The following is a 16,150-nucleotide window of genomic DNA, read 5'->3' as shown; positions in this document are numbered from 1 at the left end:
GTGGTGTCTCACTGTGGTTTTGATTTGTGTTTTCCTGATGATGAGTGATGTTGAGTATTTTTTCATGTGTTGGTTGGCCATCTGGATGTCTTCTTTGGAGAAGTGTCTATTCATGTCTCTTGCCCATTTCTTCACTGGATTATTTTGGTTTTTGGGTGTTAAGTTCTTTATAGATTTTGGATACTAAACCTTTATCTGATATGTCATTTGCAAGTATCTTCTCCCATTCTGCCAGTTGCCTTTTAGTTTTGCTCATTGCTTCCTTCACTGTGCAGAAGCTTTTTATTTTGATGAGGTCCCAATAGTTCGTATTGCCTCCAGAGACATATTGAGTAAGAAGTTCCTGTGGCCAAGGTCACAGAGGCTTTTACCTGCTTTCTCCTGATGGCTTCCTGTCTTACATTTAGGTCTTTCATCCATTTTGAGTTTGTTTTTGTGTAGCTGGTTAATGTTTCTAGTGAGGATTTCTCCAACCTTTTGTCTGCATGGGAAAAGGATACAAGTCTGACTGGAAGTATTTTCTCTGAGCCAAGACAGAAGAACTCTAATGGTCTCACCTGGCAATACGTAGATCCTCACTTATTCCTCATTCTTAGTACAGTCCCCCACTTTTTGCTCTTTGCCAAGTCCTTAAGTAAGTCCCTCGACCCTCTGTCGGGTGTGGGAGAATAAATCGCCTTCATGCCTCAGACATGCAAAAGGATTTCAGGTTTATATAGACTTTAAGTGAATCACTTTCAGTGAATTTTAGCTTCAGCTATGCCCCAGTTTTAGACATATGTTGTGTCTGATCTTCTCATGGCTTCTTGCTTTTGGACTTTCCCACAAATACCGGCTTAGTTTTCAGAGTTCTCCAGGCTGCTAAGTTAAACATCACTTTCCATCTTCTCTCCGGCTTACAAAATGTTTCAAATGCATCTCTGATAGTCTCTTTGTCTTTGTGGTCATATGCCTTTGTTTGACACCACTTTTATCCCTTTGCTCTCTTTTTAGTGGGTATTTTGGGGAGTGTGGGTGGAAGGAAACAGAAGGAAGCATATGCAATCAGTCTGCTATTTCCTGGATCATTATTAGCCCCTAAGAATAAAAAAAAAAACCCAACATAGTTACATTAAAGTTTTTTAAGACACTATAAAGATAAAGTGAGTATTATATTAAAACCAAATGTGGGAAATAGCACATGCTATACAAGTAGTGCTATTGTTATTTCTATTTCTTTAGGGGAGAATTCTGTCATCTGTTGAGTGTGTCTGCTCGCTTTCATGTCATTAATTTTTTTTCTCCTTGGACCTTTTGGTTTGCAAGCTCATATTGAATGGGAGTTATGTGTTCTTCTCTGCAGTTTTTGGCTTACCTGAATAAATACCTCTCCCCAAGAGCCTCAGATCAGAACCAGGTCTCATATTGCTTCCTTTAGGTTCTGATTCCAGGTGAGATTTTGCAGAACCCTTCCCAGATTATATGACAGTTTGGCTCAGTAACCAGGCTCCAGTTATCTCCATTCTTTTATGTTATCCCAGACAGCTGATCAATTTCAACCACACACACAGGCTACTTTTCTTCAGCCTTCAGCTATGGGTCAGGGAGTCTTGCCCACTGTGTTTCTAGAAATGAGCCTAGCTTCAGTCACCGCCCCCCCCTCACTGTGGTGCCAGTTGTTTACTTTCCCCATAGAAATTGAACTCCCGGCTGTTATGGCAGGTTTTCAATCCTGGCATCCACTAAACCTGGATAACCTTAGTCCACTTCAGCACTGTTTCCATTTGATTTATGGTCTACTGAGATGTTTATTTTGCATGGGAAATTAGCTTGAGCCTTATGTCTTTCATTAACTGTTACTGCCTTTTTTTTAAAGAGAGAAGGATGCAGATATCTTGCTCTATTCTCCTCCACTGCCCCCACCACTACCATTTGCTTTTTTGGATGCACTTATTCAGATTAAGAAAGTTCTCAATCATGAATATTGGTGCAATTATCAACTGTTTTTCACCCTCTATTGAAACTATCACATGATTTCTCTCCTATGTTTTGTTAATATCAAAAAGACTGATTGATTAGCCAAGATGGAAGCCACTTTGCCTTCCAGGAATAATCCCAACTTGGTCATGATGTAATATTTATTTATCATTTCATTGGTAATATTTTGTTTAGGATTTATACATCTGTGTTTGTGAGTGACATTGACCTAAATGAGTCAGGAAGTTTTCCCTCTTTTTCTATTTCTGGAGAATTTATATAAGGTTGGAATATTTATGCATTAAATGTTTAGTAGAATTTCTCCAAGGAAGCTGACACTTGAGCTTATTTTTTAAGTATTTTAAATTACAAATTTAACCTAATAGATATAGAACTATTCATATTTCTCTCCATTTATGTGTTAGTTTGGTAAGTCGGTTTTTGTAGGAATATTTTCAGTCTATGTAAATTTTTTAATTTATTGACATATAGTGTTTTCCATTACACACTTATTGTCTTTATTTTTATTTTATTTTTTTAATGCTTATTGATTTTTGAGAGAGGGAGAGAGAAAGAGACAGACAGACAGACAGAGAGACAGAGGATCCAAAGCAGGCTCTGCACTGTCAGTGCCGAGCCTGACATGGGGCTCAACCTCATGAATCATGAGATCGTGACCTGAGCTGAAGTCAGACACTTAACTGACTGAGCCACCCACGTGCCCGTACTCTTTATTTTTAATGCCTTTGAGATCCCCTCTTAAATTCCTTTTGTTGGTAATTATGGATTATCTTTTTGTTCTTCCTAAATCACCATGAGTTTATCAATTTTATTAGTCTTTTGAAGGGGTAACTTTTGTTTTCTGGTCCATTCGTATCTGTTCTCATGTATTTTGTACCTCTCCTACTTTTTTTGGGGGGGGGGTTTAATTTACCATTCTTTTTTTTAACTTCTTTGAAATGGCTACTTAGGTTATGATTTTAAGCCTTTCTTTTTAATATATTCATTTAAGGCTATTGATTTTCTTCTAATCATGGCTTTAGCTGCATTCCACAGGTTTTAGCACTTTGTATTTTTATTAGCAAGTATCTAAAACATACTGTCTAATTTCCATTATGATTTCTTCTTTGATCCATGAGTAATTTAGATGATTATTTCTAAGTATTGGGATTGTCTAATATGGTTCCACCGTGGTCAAAAAAAGCATGCTATATTAATCAGCCCAAGCTGTGATAACAAAATGTCATAGATTGGATAGATTAAGCAAAAAGTTATTTTCTCACAGTTCTGGAGGTTGGCAAGTCTAAGATCAAGGTGCTGGAAAGGGCACAGTTCTGATGAGAGCTCTCTTCCTAGCTTGAAGACACCTGCCTTTTTTCTGTGTCCTCCTGTTGGAGAGAGAGATAAAGAGAGAGAGAGAGAGAGAGAGAGAGGCAGAGAGAGAGAGAGGGAGAGAGAACTCTGGTTTCTCTTCTGATAAGGCCACTGATCCCATCATGAGGCCCCCACCTCATGACCTTATCTAACTCTGATTACCTCCTAAAGTCCCAGTCTCAACTACCATCACATTAAAATTGAGGACTTCAAATAATTTGGGGGAGGGATACAACCATTCAGTCCACAGTATGTACTGTTAGTATTGTAATCCTTTGATTAACTTCTCTTTTACTTGGGATTTATACTTCTCTTTTATTTAGGATTTAGAATATATCGTTACATGTAAAACTCTTTCCTTTATGTATATTTGCAGATTTTGTGCTCAAGCTTTTTCCTATCTTTGTGATGCATGAGAATATTTTAATCTTCTTTTTTACTTTGGAACTTTTAGAATAACATGGGAATTCTCCTGTTTCTTGAAAATTTGTAGAAACTCAACCACAAAATTAACAGGATCTAGTCCCAATCTTGAATAAAACTTTTTGTAATTTCCCCCAAAGTTATCTACGTCATCAAGCCTTCGAAATGTGTCACTAAATTTTCTATATTCTTATTTAAAGTTTGCCTTCTTGATATACCAGGGGCTTAGAGAAGTATTTTATAGGTTTAAAAATTTTTTATTACTTATCCTTCTATTTTCCTTATATCTAACAGCTGTATTTTACATGTATATTTATACTTTTTATTCAGTCTTCATACTTTTATGATTATTATATCTTCATTCTGAACTTTGCCTTCATAAATGAAAGTTTTCATCTTTTTGTCCCATTGCATTTGTCTCGCATAATTTTCATTTTGTATTTTTCCTCTTATTTGCACAAGTGAAACATATTTATTATAGAAAATTAGAAATCAGAAAAACTGAAAGTCACCCTTAGATAAACACTATTTTTTTTTCAAAGAACTAAACTTATTTTTTTCTAACAATGAATGTTTATCTTAAGGAAAATCAGGGGAAATACTAGCAAGAATAAAGAAAATAAAAATCCTATCACTTAGACCTCATCACTGTTAACATTCTGATGTATAATTATCCAGGCTTTTTTGTGCATGATTTATAAATGCATAAAACAATATGATCATACAGTATTTTTTACCTGTTTTCTAATAAACATGTATCATGAATTTATTTCAATGTCCATAACTATACTTTGTTTTTAAATGGCTGCTAGCATTGTGCTGCATGAATATACAGTTATTTAGTTTACCCTTTATTGTTAAACATTTAGATCGTCTCATTCCATTTTATAAAATTTAATTAAATTGGCTTTTTGTTTTTTTGTTTTTTTGCTATTACCCACCACCTAGGAGCAAACATCCTTTTATGTCAATTGTAAGCATTTTAAAATTGTTTCCTTATGATATGTCTCCACTAGTTAAAAATTTGCGTTCGCTGATCATTAAATATCCCCAAATTAAGATAACTATCATGTCCAGTCGTTCACCCATCAGGTGGGCAGGGATGCTGTCCGGTGTGGGTGACAGAAACCACGCTCTCTCACATGCTTCTAGCGGGAGTGTGAATTGAGATTCAAGAGAATCTTCCTTGAATGCAGTTTGGAAATATGTATCAAAAGCAGCTGCCCTGGGTTTTCATTTTTACAGATGTTTCATGAGAAAACCTGATTTTTCCAAGATCTTATTGGAAAGGAATCCCATTATACGTACGTGTTGTAAATCCAATCCTAACAGAGAAGAATTTTCTTAGGGATATTCCAAATAATGAATCCAGGTGCCCTGAAAATTTCCTGAAGTGTGCTCTTAAGCATTTAAAATTTCTTCTGACACCCATATAAATCATGCTTGCCTTGGGGCTCTATTCAAAACAAAACCAAGATTTTATTATTGATATATGGTGGCATGTTAAGAACGGGGAGAAATCTGCTCCTTTTGTCCTCTGGGCTTTCCCAAGTGGGTAAAAATCTTTAAACACTTCCCCCGCGTTTCTTGCCTGTGCATATTATATGTCTGTGTTTTAACCGCCATCCGTCGGTGGGGATGCTGTGGTCTCGGGTCTGCGCGTGGAGTGTGAAATCTGGGCGCCCAGAGAAGAACTTGAAATCGTTGATGCTCGGACCGTTGCACGTGGTCTCACCGGCCACTTCAACTCCCCCGTCCCTTGTGTTTTGGTACAGGTGGCGCACCGGCTCTTGGGGGCCCTGCTCGGCTACCTGTGGCGTCGGAATCCAGACCCGGGAGGTGCACTGCCTCTACCCGGGGGAGTCCCCGGCCCCCCCCGAGGAATGCAGGGATGAGAAGCCCCACGCTTTACAAGCCTGCAGTCAGTTTGATTGCCCTCCTAGCTGGCACATCGAGGAATGGCAGCAGGTACAGCAGACCAGGGACCCCACAGTCCGCCACGCCCGTGGCCGTTCAAGCCCCGACCCACCTCCTTCCGTCTCCTCAGTGTTCCAGGACCTGTGGTGGGGGGACTCAGAACCGAAGGGTCGCCTGCCGGCAGCTGTTAACGGACGGCGGCTTCTTGAATCTCTCCGATGAGTTGTGCCAAGGACCCAAGGCGTCTTCTCACAAGTCCTGTGCCCGAACAGACTGTCCTCCACATTTAACGGTGGGAGACTGGTCGAAGGTAAGGGCTGTCCCCAACCTTACTTCCTTTTCGCCCCCTTTTTTGTTTCAGCCTCTAATTATTTCCCCCACAAGATTCTGCGGCATGCGTTTGGGGGTGTGTATCCTGGGGCCTCCGGTGGGGGTAGAGGGGCCTTCTGACATCAGAATCCGTCTCAACAAATAAGAAAGGGCAGTCCCTGGCCCGGCTGAGCTTCCCTGAGTCCTCAATCCCGTGCCGGGCTCAAAGCCTGTCACACTCCTCTGGTCGTGCCGTCCCACGACGGTGCAGGAAGCAGACGTCACCTCCATTTCTGTGGGCGAGGAAACAGAGGCGCATTTGGATTGAGTGACTTTCCCAAGGGTAGAGCTAGGATCCGAGGCCACGTTTGTGTGATCCAAGGTTGGTGCGAGGGCGTACGTCTTTCGTGCAAGAGCGAGGGGTTTTGCTCCAGACATGTGGACCCACGATGGGTTCCCAGCCCTGTTGCCTGGAAACTGGGCGTCCTTGTTCAGCGTGCTTAAGCTGTCTGAGCCCCATTTCCCGTTATTTAAATGCAGTGGTTGCCGTGAGCTTAACGGGAGCTGTTAGGACAGAAGCACCTGGCAGAGTGGACCCTTCTCATCTTCCCGAGGGAGGGCGCACATTCTTCTGGCATAGGGTGGGTTCGCAGTACCTCTGCCTGCTTGTTCTCCGGCTTTGTATGTTCCTTGTTTTAGCGGTCTAGCTCAATTAAGTGCCAGTATTCAAAAACTATCTTAATTGACAAGCTACCCCTCATTGTCCTCATCTGGGCCACTGACAGTCATCAATAGATGTTTCCCTAAACCCTCAGAAAATGCTCAAGAAACAAACCCGTCCCTCCAGGGTCTGTGGGAGGAGCCCCAGGATCCAGCTACTGTGCTCACTCTGTCCAACTCCCAAGGAGCCAGAGCCAACGAGTGGCCAATACTCTCCCCCATGAATTGCTAGGTTGCAGGTCAGAAACACGAGGGGCCGGAAAATCGTTTCCTCCTACAGTCAGGGTCTGGGTGGACAGATGTGGCTGCTACAGGCGAGGCATCTTTCCGAGGCTAGCGACGGGGAAGGACAGGTAGGAATCTGCCCTGGGGATCTTCATCTGTAAAAGCTGTCTTGCTTTGTTTCCCCTCCTCTGTCCACAAGAAACAGTGGAAGTATTCCTTTGAGACTGGGTCAGGCGGGGGGAAGTGGGCTAAGGTGTTAGACAGGAGGGTGTCTAGGGAGGCTGGTGGGCAGACAGTATTGATGGCAGTCACCCAGCTGAGCCCCAGGTGTGAAGACCTGCTGCTCCCCCTTGGAGGAGGTCAAAGGCCCAGTTACCATCTCCCCGAGGTTAGGGAGAGAGCTGCAGGGGGCAGAAGGGCCGGGCACTTGCGCAGAGAGCTCTCAGCACTGTGTGATGCTTCATCTCCTGGCTACACTAAGGGTGCCCAGATCCAACCACGCGGGCATCTCTTGACAAGCTGGGAGCTCCTGAGAAATGAAGAATCTTGAGCCCCCACCCCACCCCCGGCCCCCAGGCCAGCCCTCAGGATCCGAATCTGCATCTCAACAAGCTCTCCAGGTGTTGTAAAGCACATCAGAGCTTGAGAAGCCTTTCCCTACCTGCCCCTCATCCTTACCAGGGTTGCACAGCCCTTGAGTTTGTGTCCAAGGTGGGAATGGCTCTGGGTAATGGTCTCTCTGGGCAAGTGCTGTCCTAACCTGAGGGGAAAAGGCAGGAAGGGAAGGGCAGGAAGTGAGCAGAGGTCATGGAGAAAACAGGCACCTTGTTTTGGATGCAGCCAGGGAGGACCTAGAACCCCTCCCATGCTCTAAAATACACCTTTCTGCTTCTCCCTTTTCTCCTTTTCCCTAAGAACAGACAGCCCTTCTCAGTTCCATCTTGTGTTCTAGAACAAGCTCTTCTCATTGGCCTTTTAGAGTGGAGACTGGGGGTGTGTCCCTCTCCTGTCCATTCTTGATGTGAGCAGTGAATTTGCTGCTCCCGGTTCTGCATCACTGAAGTAACACCGTTATTATGTCCAGTCGTGCTTGCCCGTTGGGTCCTTGCTCTTGTCCTCGCTCTCAAATCGTGGATCCAGGCCCGAGCTTCCCTCTTCTGTGAAGTCTTCCGCCCCTGAAATCGCACAGCACTTCCCAGCTTGAACTCACAATGACCCAAGGTTTTATGGCATTTCCCTGGGGAGCTACTTCCTGAGCGTGCATATGTTTTCCCCTCTGGCCTACAGTGAGTGTCCTTGCGGCCAGTGGCCATGAGACCTGTGACAGGTCCTGGGGCCCAGCAGGCTCTGAACAGGTAAATACCCTTCCCCAAGAGTCTTTGCAAAGTCAGGGGGAAACGCGGAGTTCTGTTGAAGTGATGACCTTTCGAAAAGCTCAAGCCTGCTAATGAAGATGAGCAAATCTTTCATCGGGAGGCTTGTTGCTGGGAGGAAAGGGAGACAGGAGAGAAGGCTACCCACGCGAGCTGGCTGGGACCTGAGGCCCGTCAGTTTCCTAGGCAACCCGTGGGCAGGGCAAGGGCAAGCTGATGGGCACCGCAAGAGATCAGTGCAGGCACAGGCAAGACCTCGTCCCGCTCCCAGCCAAAGCTGCATCTCTAGACTTCCCTGAGAGAGCGAGGGTGAGTGTGCTCACATGCCCGGGAAGGCAGAGCCGGCCTCGGGCTCTGAAACCAAAAGCCAGCATCCAGACTCGGGCCCAGTCAGGCACACGTGTTGGGTTTCCTGCGGGGTTCAGCTTGTCTCCCGTTAGTAGACATTCCCTCTCATCTCAGACTTGCTTTGTTTTGGCAGAGAGTGATGCCAAAATCGCCACCCTCCCCAAAAGTTTCTGCCAGACCAGTCCTTGTGCCACAGGCTGGCTCACTCGGGGGCAGCCATCCATCTTGTGGTTCTGGATAAGGCCTTTCTGCATTGAAGCTGGCCACTAACCCTGGACACAGAAAGGCTCAGGAGCCATGCCAGGATTTCCATCTCTCACTGAGCCAGACCTCTCGGCCTGCAGCCGGAACAGCCCTCTCTCCTGACACTAGCTCTATTCATGGCCGCTGGGGCTTTGTTCATTCGTTGGCTGGTTGGTTTTTAGATCTGAACTATGCGTTAGGCAGAAAGAAGCCTTCGACTCTCACACTGCATTCCGAGTTGTAAGAAGGGAGCATTGACTCCTGCGTGGGGCAGTCTTCCCAAACGGCGGATTTCTGTGATCCGCGGACCCCGTGCTGAAATCCGTTCCTTGACTGAAATCCAGAAACCGTTCCTCATTGTGTACCCTCTATATCTTGATGGAGCGTTTGACCATTTTGTCTACCTTCATCATTCTCCTTCATGATGTTTCTTGGTGCTTTTTTTTTTTTTCATTTTTCCTGTTTACCTAACTACATCTTGTCTACTGGTTTGTCTTCCTCCAAGTCTCCAAAAAGCTCAACATTTGATCAGATATTTGATGCATATCACTGCATTTTTCCTCCAGAGCTGATTCTGTGTCCTGACCTCGTCTCTGACTTCTATAAATAATTCCCTATCTCCAGGAACAGTCTCTAACCCTCTATTCAGTATGGTGTCTGCAGGTGTCCAAATAGGATGTGCCTTCATCCTGGGAAAGCAAAGAGACAACCACTTAATTCCCAACCGCCTCCCCACCTTGCTTCTGTCTCTTGTTAGTATATCACCATCTTTCCAACACTTCTGATCGTCTCTGACTTCTTCAGCTCCTGTGTTCAGCCACCAACGTCTGCTAGCTCTTTAATTCTTGAAATACAGCCATATGCCAAGTATAAAGGAGATCTCTTTAATGAGAACGTTCACAAAGAACAGCTCAAGATATGTCCTGGACACATGGATTTATAAATACGGCATTCTCATTTTTAATAGACTCATTAACTGTGACTCATGAGAGCAGTGGTGTGTTGGGACCCATCCATTCCAGCTGTGAGAACCAGCTGTCATCTCTTAACTCGTGCTCGGCTGATAGCTTGAAATCAGCCATGTTGGAAGCATTCACGCACAGAAGTCGGCACATGTTATAGTGCTGTCTCCCCAAGAACTTGTGAAGCATTTAGCAGCACACAACTGTATGAGAGGGTTACACACACACACACACACACACACACACACTTCTCATTAATGAGACACTTTCAGCTTGTTGATAGTTACTTAGGATGGTAGTGATCTCAAGAAGTTCCAATGTCTGGGGGCATCTGGGTGGCTCAGTTAAGCATCTGACTTCAGCTCAGGTCGTGATGTCACTGTTCGTGGGTTCGAGCCCCGAGTCGGGCTCTGTGCTGACAGCTCGGAGCCTGGAGCCTGCTTCGGATTCTGTGTCTCCCTCTGTCTCTGCCCCTCCCCTGCTTGCACGCTCTCTTGGTCTCTCTCTCTCTCTTTCAAAAATAAATAAACATTAAAAAAATTAAAAAAGAAATAAAAGAAGTTCCAACATCTGGACTCTTTCAAAAAGCTTAAGAACCTTTTGGGCTTCTCTAAGGTGCTCTTTATTTTTATCTTCATAATTGGTGTTTGGTAAAGCTAGTTAATATCTTCTCTCTAGATGGAAATCCATTCTATCAGTCATATCCTTCAGGATTAGTTTGATCTTGATCCAAGGTGATTAATCTAAATACATTAGGTGTTCCTTCTATGAATAGAAGAATATTCCAGCTTACAAGGTTTATTCTAAAATCTTCCTTTTCCTCTTTTTATTATGTAGTATTCATTATGTGTTTCTTAATATTAATAATTTTGTACATCACCACTCTTCTACTTGAATAGTAATGTCTTTTTAGACTTAATATGGTAGTTTGTTCTTACATTTTGACCCACTTGAAATATACCCAGTGCATTCAAGTCCATATACTTCTCTCTGTTCTATTTATGTTAAATAATACACACACACACACACACACACACTCCTGAATATTCCTTATTTTCTGGACTAGGTTGTAGATGCCAGAGGGGAAGGGCCATCTCTGCATATATGTATTCCACTTGGTGCTTGGAAAACACTTGTTGACTAAAAGAGATTTATAAAAGCTTCTTCTAAATTGAACATGCCTGATCAGTTCACCAGCAGACATTGACCACACACTGCTGTATCGATTACCCTGGGCACTGGGGACCTGGGACAGCCAAGAACGTGGTCTTCATGAGCTCACAGTTGAATGAGGCAGATCCAAAAAATTGTGACTGACAAGCCAGTAAAGGGCTCCCATCTACAGAACTGTGTGAAGAATCGAGGGGAAACATCTGGGTCTGTGTGGGTCCCAGGAAAGTGTTGCAGAAGATGCGGGTGTAAAACTGGGTCTTAGAGGCTGAGTGCAGGCCGGGTGGAAATGAGACAAAGGGGGTCCAGGCAGTGACAAGAGTGCACACAAAGGCACAGGTTATGAGCTTGGCGGTCTTACGTGGCTTGAGATTAGGTTGCAGCAAAGAAATGGAAGAAGGTGAGACAGGTGGAGAGGAGAGGTTGCCACCAGACCGGGGAGGACCTCGGTGTGTGTGCTTGTCCCTGCGGTCATTGAGGGCACAGAGAAGGGTTCTGAATAGGGGAGTGAAACGCAAGGCTTTCAGGCATGTGGGTCCGGCAGCAGTGTGAACAGCTCGTTGGGGGAGAAGGAACCAGAGCCTAGGAGACCTTGTTAGATGGGTTGGAATAAAACCAATGAGAATAAGGAAGCAGTCAGGCAGAGAACAACAGTAGATAGTGTTGGGAGATATTTCTTTAGCAGATAGAGTGGGCAGATTTGGTGACTGAACTGGTAAGATTTGAGCGGAAAAGAGGGGTGTGGTCAAGGGATAAGAGATGGCATTAAGTTTAAAGTTAATTGGGGAAGAAAAAACACATTTGGAAGATGACCCGAAAGGGAGACAAAATGAGTTTATTTCGAAACGTGTGTAGTTTGAGGGTCTGTCAAGGCATCAGTAAAGATTTGCAGCTCAAGAGAGATCTGCAGGATGGTTATAATTGGGGGAAGCATCCACATTTAAGGGGTAGTTGAAGCCATGGACAAATGAATACTGTGACACGTCAGCATATACTGTCCATGGCAGTTCCTCTGAAAATAGTTAGAAAATAGTGAAGAAAAACCACAATGGCAGCACAGCTGTTTCATATCCCCAGATCCCTCGTGGCGAGGGGAATGAAGAGGTACAAACCTCCAGGCACAAAGAAAAGAGGTCACAGTGGCGAGAAGCACAACACAGGGAATGGCATCAGCAGTGTCGTGATAACTTCGTCTGGTGACAGAGGTGACTCCACGTACCGTGGTGAGCATTTCTTAATGCGTGGAGAGTTGTCAAATCGCTAAGCTGGACACCTGAAATGAATATAATACCGTGTGTCAACTATACTTCAATTTAGGGGCTCCTGGGGGCTCAGTCGGTTGAGCGTCTGACCTCGGCTCAGGTCATGATCTCACAGTCTGTGAGTTCGAGCCCCGTGTCGGGCTCTGTGCTGACCGCTCAGAGCCTGGAGCCTGCTTCCGATTCTGTGTCTCTCTCTCTCTCTCTCTCTCTCTGCCCCTCCCCTGCTCGTGCTCTGTCTCTCTCTGTCTCAAAACTAAATTAAAAAAACATTAAAAAAAAAACTATACTTCAGTTTAAAAAACAACACAGAAAACAGAGCAATGAGAACTGCTAAAGGAAAGAAAAAAAAAACACAGATAGTCCCGTTAACACAAGTGCTCTACGTGGGTGAGGCCAAACCATACCCAGTAGCGGAGACTGTACAGGAGCTGTAAGTTTAACAGCTAGACCGACACGGAGATGATAAGAGGCACGGAAGTCAACCATACGTGACCCCTCGGGGGCTGAGACCAGTAAGTGATGGGAGAGGACTCCAGGGCCAGGCTGTGGCTGAGTGCAGGGGACATCACGCACACCTACGCGGGCCTTAAGAGGGCTGGAGAGCACGAGGGGAACACACATCCTTAAGAGTGCGAAGAAATACCCAGCAAACCTGCCGCGATTGTAATCCAAGCTGAGACAGGACACAAAGCGGAAGTGATGGATGCCCGGGCCCCTGGGCGTGGAAGAGTCCAGAAGATATGAATCTCAGAACTGTGGCCACACTGTTGACTACTTCTCCTTAACACCAGAAGAGGGAATAGTAAGGACCCTGAAGCACTCCCACCCTGTTACACTCTCCTGAAAGTACGGAAAAAACAGATCTCATTTAAATAGGGGTGTCAGCACACCCCATGCAAAGATGCTGTAAAAGTGTCAGTAACATAGCAACATCATGGAAATGCGGCCTTGATGCAGATGAAAATATAACTTACTATTTTGAAGCGAGCTAAGAGAAATTAAGAAATACACAGGAACAGATCGGAAATAGAAAAGCCCGGAAATGAGCTGAATAAATAACCGGGGTGTGAAGGAAAAGAGCTAACGTGGTCCAGGAGAGAACCAGAAAACTTAAGGGAGGGTTCCCGAAATGGAGAGTAAACTAGGAAGAAGTGCAGTAAGAGAAGTGGTAGAAAGGAGGGAATTGAAAATAATCAAAGAGAAATAGGAAGAATCCAAGCAAAAAATATGAGATAGAAGGGAGGGGAAAAAATCCAACGTGTAAGTATTGCTAGAGTTCCAAGAAAATAAAAGCAAAACAACAGAACAAAACTATAAAGAAAATCACCATGTAAATCACAAATCGCGGTATTGAAAGGGCACACCACGCCCCTGGGAGAAGTGACCTAGTACAGCCAACGTCAAGACATCTTCTGCTAAAAGTGCCGGAGTTTAAAGATGAAGAAAAATGGTATTTGTATATCCAGGCGAAAAGGCCAAGTCACGTACTAGGGAAGGAAAGTCGGGTTACCATCAGACTTCTCACCAATGCCACTTCACAGGGGAAAACATCGGAACAACATGTTTAATAAACGAAGAGAAGGGAAACGTGAGGCGAGGATTCTCTATCCTCCCAAGGTGACCTCCAAGTGTAAAGGTCAAAGTTGTACTTACAAAGTTGTAAGAAGTCAGGGTGTGTTGTTCCCATGAGCTCTTCCAAAGGAATCTACCAGATTTCTGTGGCATAAATAGGAGACGCTTTGGCATATGGTTGCTGCTCTGTGAACTGTAATTTATTGCACTGATGCTGTCACTTTCCCTCTCTCTGAGTTGGGAACATTCTCTAATGGCACCCTAACGTTGAACTTAGCAGACACGAGGTCACATCAGACCTCCATCCCGAAGAGGGATTTGCAAAGGATGCTCCCATTCATGATGGGGAGGGGGAAATAATCCTGTATTTATCATTAGAAACGGCTTATGAGTGGAGACTGGCAGTGATGTTACTGTTACATGAACCAAAATTTAAAAGTTGACGTTAATTTGTTCTTATAAGGGAGACTTCTAGATGATGATGTGACTTGGTTAAAAAAAAAACAAAAACAAATCATAACGTGGCAAATGGCAGTGTTAAGTTATTTATTCAAAAGCATACGAAAAGCTTTTCTTTGTACTGAAAATATTAATAGTTCAGGGCTTTCTGTTAAAGAGGACACTCAAGGATTTTAATTTTTTTTTAACGTTTATTTATTTTTGAGACAGAGAGAGACAGAGCATGAACAGGGGAGGGGCAGAGAGAGAGGGAGACACAGAATCCGAAACAGGCTCCAGGCTCTGAGCGGTCAGCACAGAGACCGACACGGGGCTCGAACTCACGGACCGTGAGATCATGACCTGAGCCGAAGTCGGACGCTTAACCGACCAAGCCACCCAGGCGCCCCATCAAGGATTTTAAAAAAAATTGCATTCCCCTCCTTTGAAACTCAACATAAAACCCACAAAGAGAATGGAAGAGAGGGAACACTCCGTCCTCAGTAAACAATGAAGTGGCCACAATCCCAAACTGTAAATCATGGAACGCACCTGCCAAAGACCGTAAAATCTGGCCCCAAACGAGAAGGGAGCCTGGCAGAAATCCCTCAGGCGCCGAGTGCAGCGTAGATCCCCCCCGGGAGGACGCGGGACAGCCCTCCAAGGCCCATTCAACAGTCCTTTGACTACAGAGAACAGACGAGGGCTAGACCCGGAGCTGCCCTTGTGTCCCTGCGGAACCGTGGGCCAGGTGGCGCCGAAGGACACGCGGCATTGCAGGCCTCCCAACCCAGGAGGGCGGCCAGAGATGAGGTGGCGTGTGGTGGCCGTGTTATCACACAGGGAGCCGGTCGTCGAAGAGGTGGTTCTCGGAGTCCCGCCAGCCACTCGAACGCCAAGAGCTGAACAGGCACGCGGGCAGCAGAAATGAAATCGTGGTGCCAGAGCGTCATACACAAGTGAGGGAAACTGCTCACCCCCTGCCCGTGTTGTTCCCAAACAGCTGCACTCCTGACTCCAGCCTAAAACCTAGGCATCCCCATCGGGGGATGGGGGGGCGAGGAATTGAAGGCGAAGGAGGAAATCAGGTCTCCGGGAAGGGAACAGAAAGCAGCGGTCACGTGAATGGTGGTAACATCTTTGGGATGTTCCAACAAGTAGAGTCTGTGTTCCCAAGAAAATTACAGTCATGGCGTCCGGGGCGGAAGGTGGCTTTAAAGTTAGGTTTGAGCTCAAAAGGAGATGGTAGGTCAACAAAAGGAGAAGGAAAGATAACTGGAACATTCATGGGGGGAAAAACAACAGAAAAGAAAAATTAAGAAGAGCAGAAATACAAGGTTACATTACAAGCAACAACAAAATTAAAGTGAAATCCGAGATACCGTGTGCAGGCTGGAAGGACTCGCGTACAGGGATAGGAGAAAGAGTACAGATGTGAAGTTGGTTTTCAGAGGCAGTGATGGATGTGGGAGACAGAGAGGAGATCACACCCAAATCCATTGGAAGTTCTGAAAAGAACAGGACAAATGGAACAGAAAATGAAAGAGAATGGGGCGCCTGGGTGGCTCAGTTGGTGAAGCGTCAGACTCGTGATTTTGGCTCAGGTCATGATCTCATGGTTCGTGGGTTTGAGTCCCACGTCAGGCTCCGCACTGACAGTGGGGAGCCTGCTTGGGGTTCTCTCTCCCTCTCTGCCCCTCCCTGTATCACACGTGCTCTCTCTCAAAAATAAACATCAAAAAAAAAAAAAAAAAAAAAGAACAGTCAGCAATGACATCTCAGAACAGAATGTACGTATCAGAAACCCTGACGTTACCTGGACAGCATCATGAATGCTGCCTGGAGGTTTGGAAGGAAG

The 16,150-nt window shown here is 44.9% G+C and overlaps 1 protein-coding gene across 1 annotated transcript in view; it reads left to right on the top strand.

Annotated features, from left to right (window-relative positions):
* ADAMTSL3 (ADAMTS like 3) overlaps positions 1–16,150 on the top strand; it is a 347,575-nt gene that overhangs the window by 258,272 nt on the left and 73,153 nt on the right. The window contains exons 18-19 of the mRNA XM_042940846.1: positions 5,529–5,721; positions 5,801–5,980. Of these exons, the coding sequence (XP_042796780.1) occupies positions 5,529–5,721; positions 5,801–5,980 (373 nt within the window). The remainder of the gene's footprint in view (positions 1–5,528; positions 5,722–5,800; positions 5,981–16,150) is intronic.

Source organism: Panthera leo, chromosome B3, assembly GCF_018350215.1.
Source record: "Panthera leo isolate Ple1 chromosome B3, P.leo_Ple1_pat1.1, whole genome shotgun sequence".
NCBI lineage: Eukaryota > Metazoa > Chordata > Mammalia > Carnivora > Felidae > Panthera > Panthera leo.
Note: the sequence above shows the minus strand (reverse complement) of the source record. Positions and strands in the feature narration are given on the sequence as shown.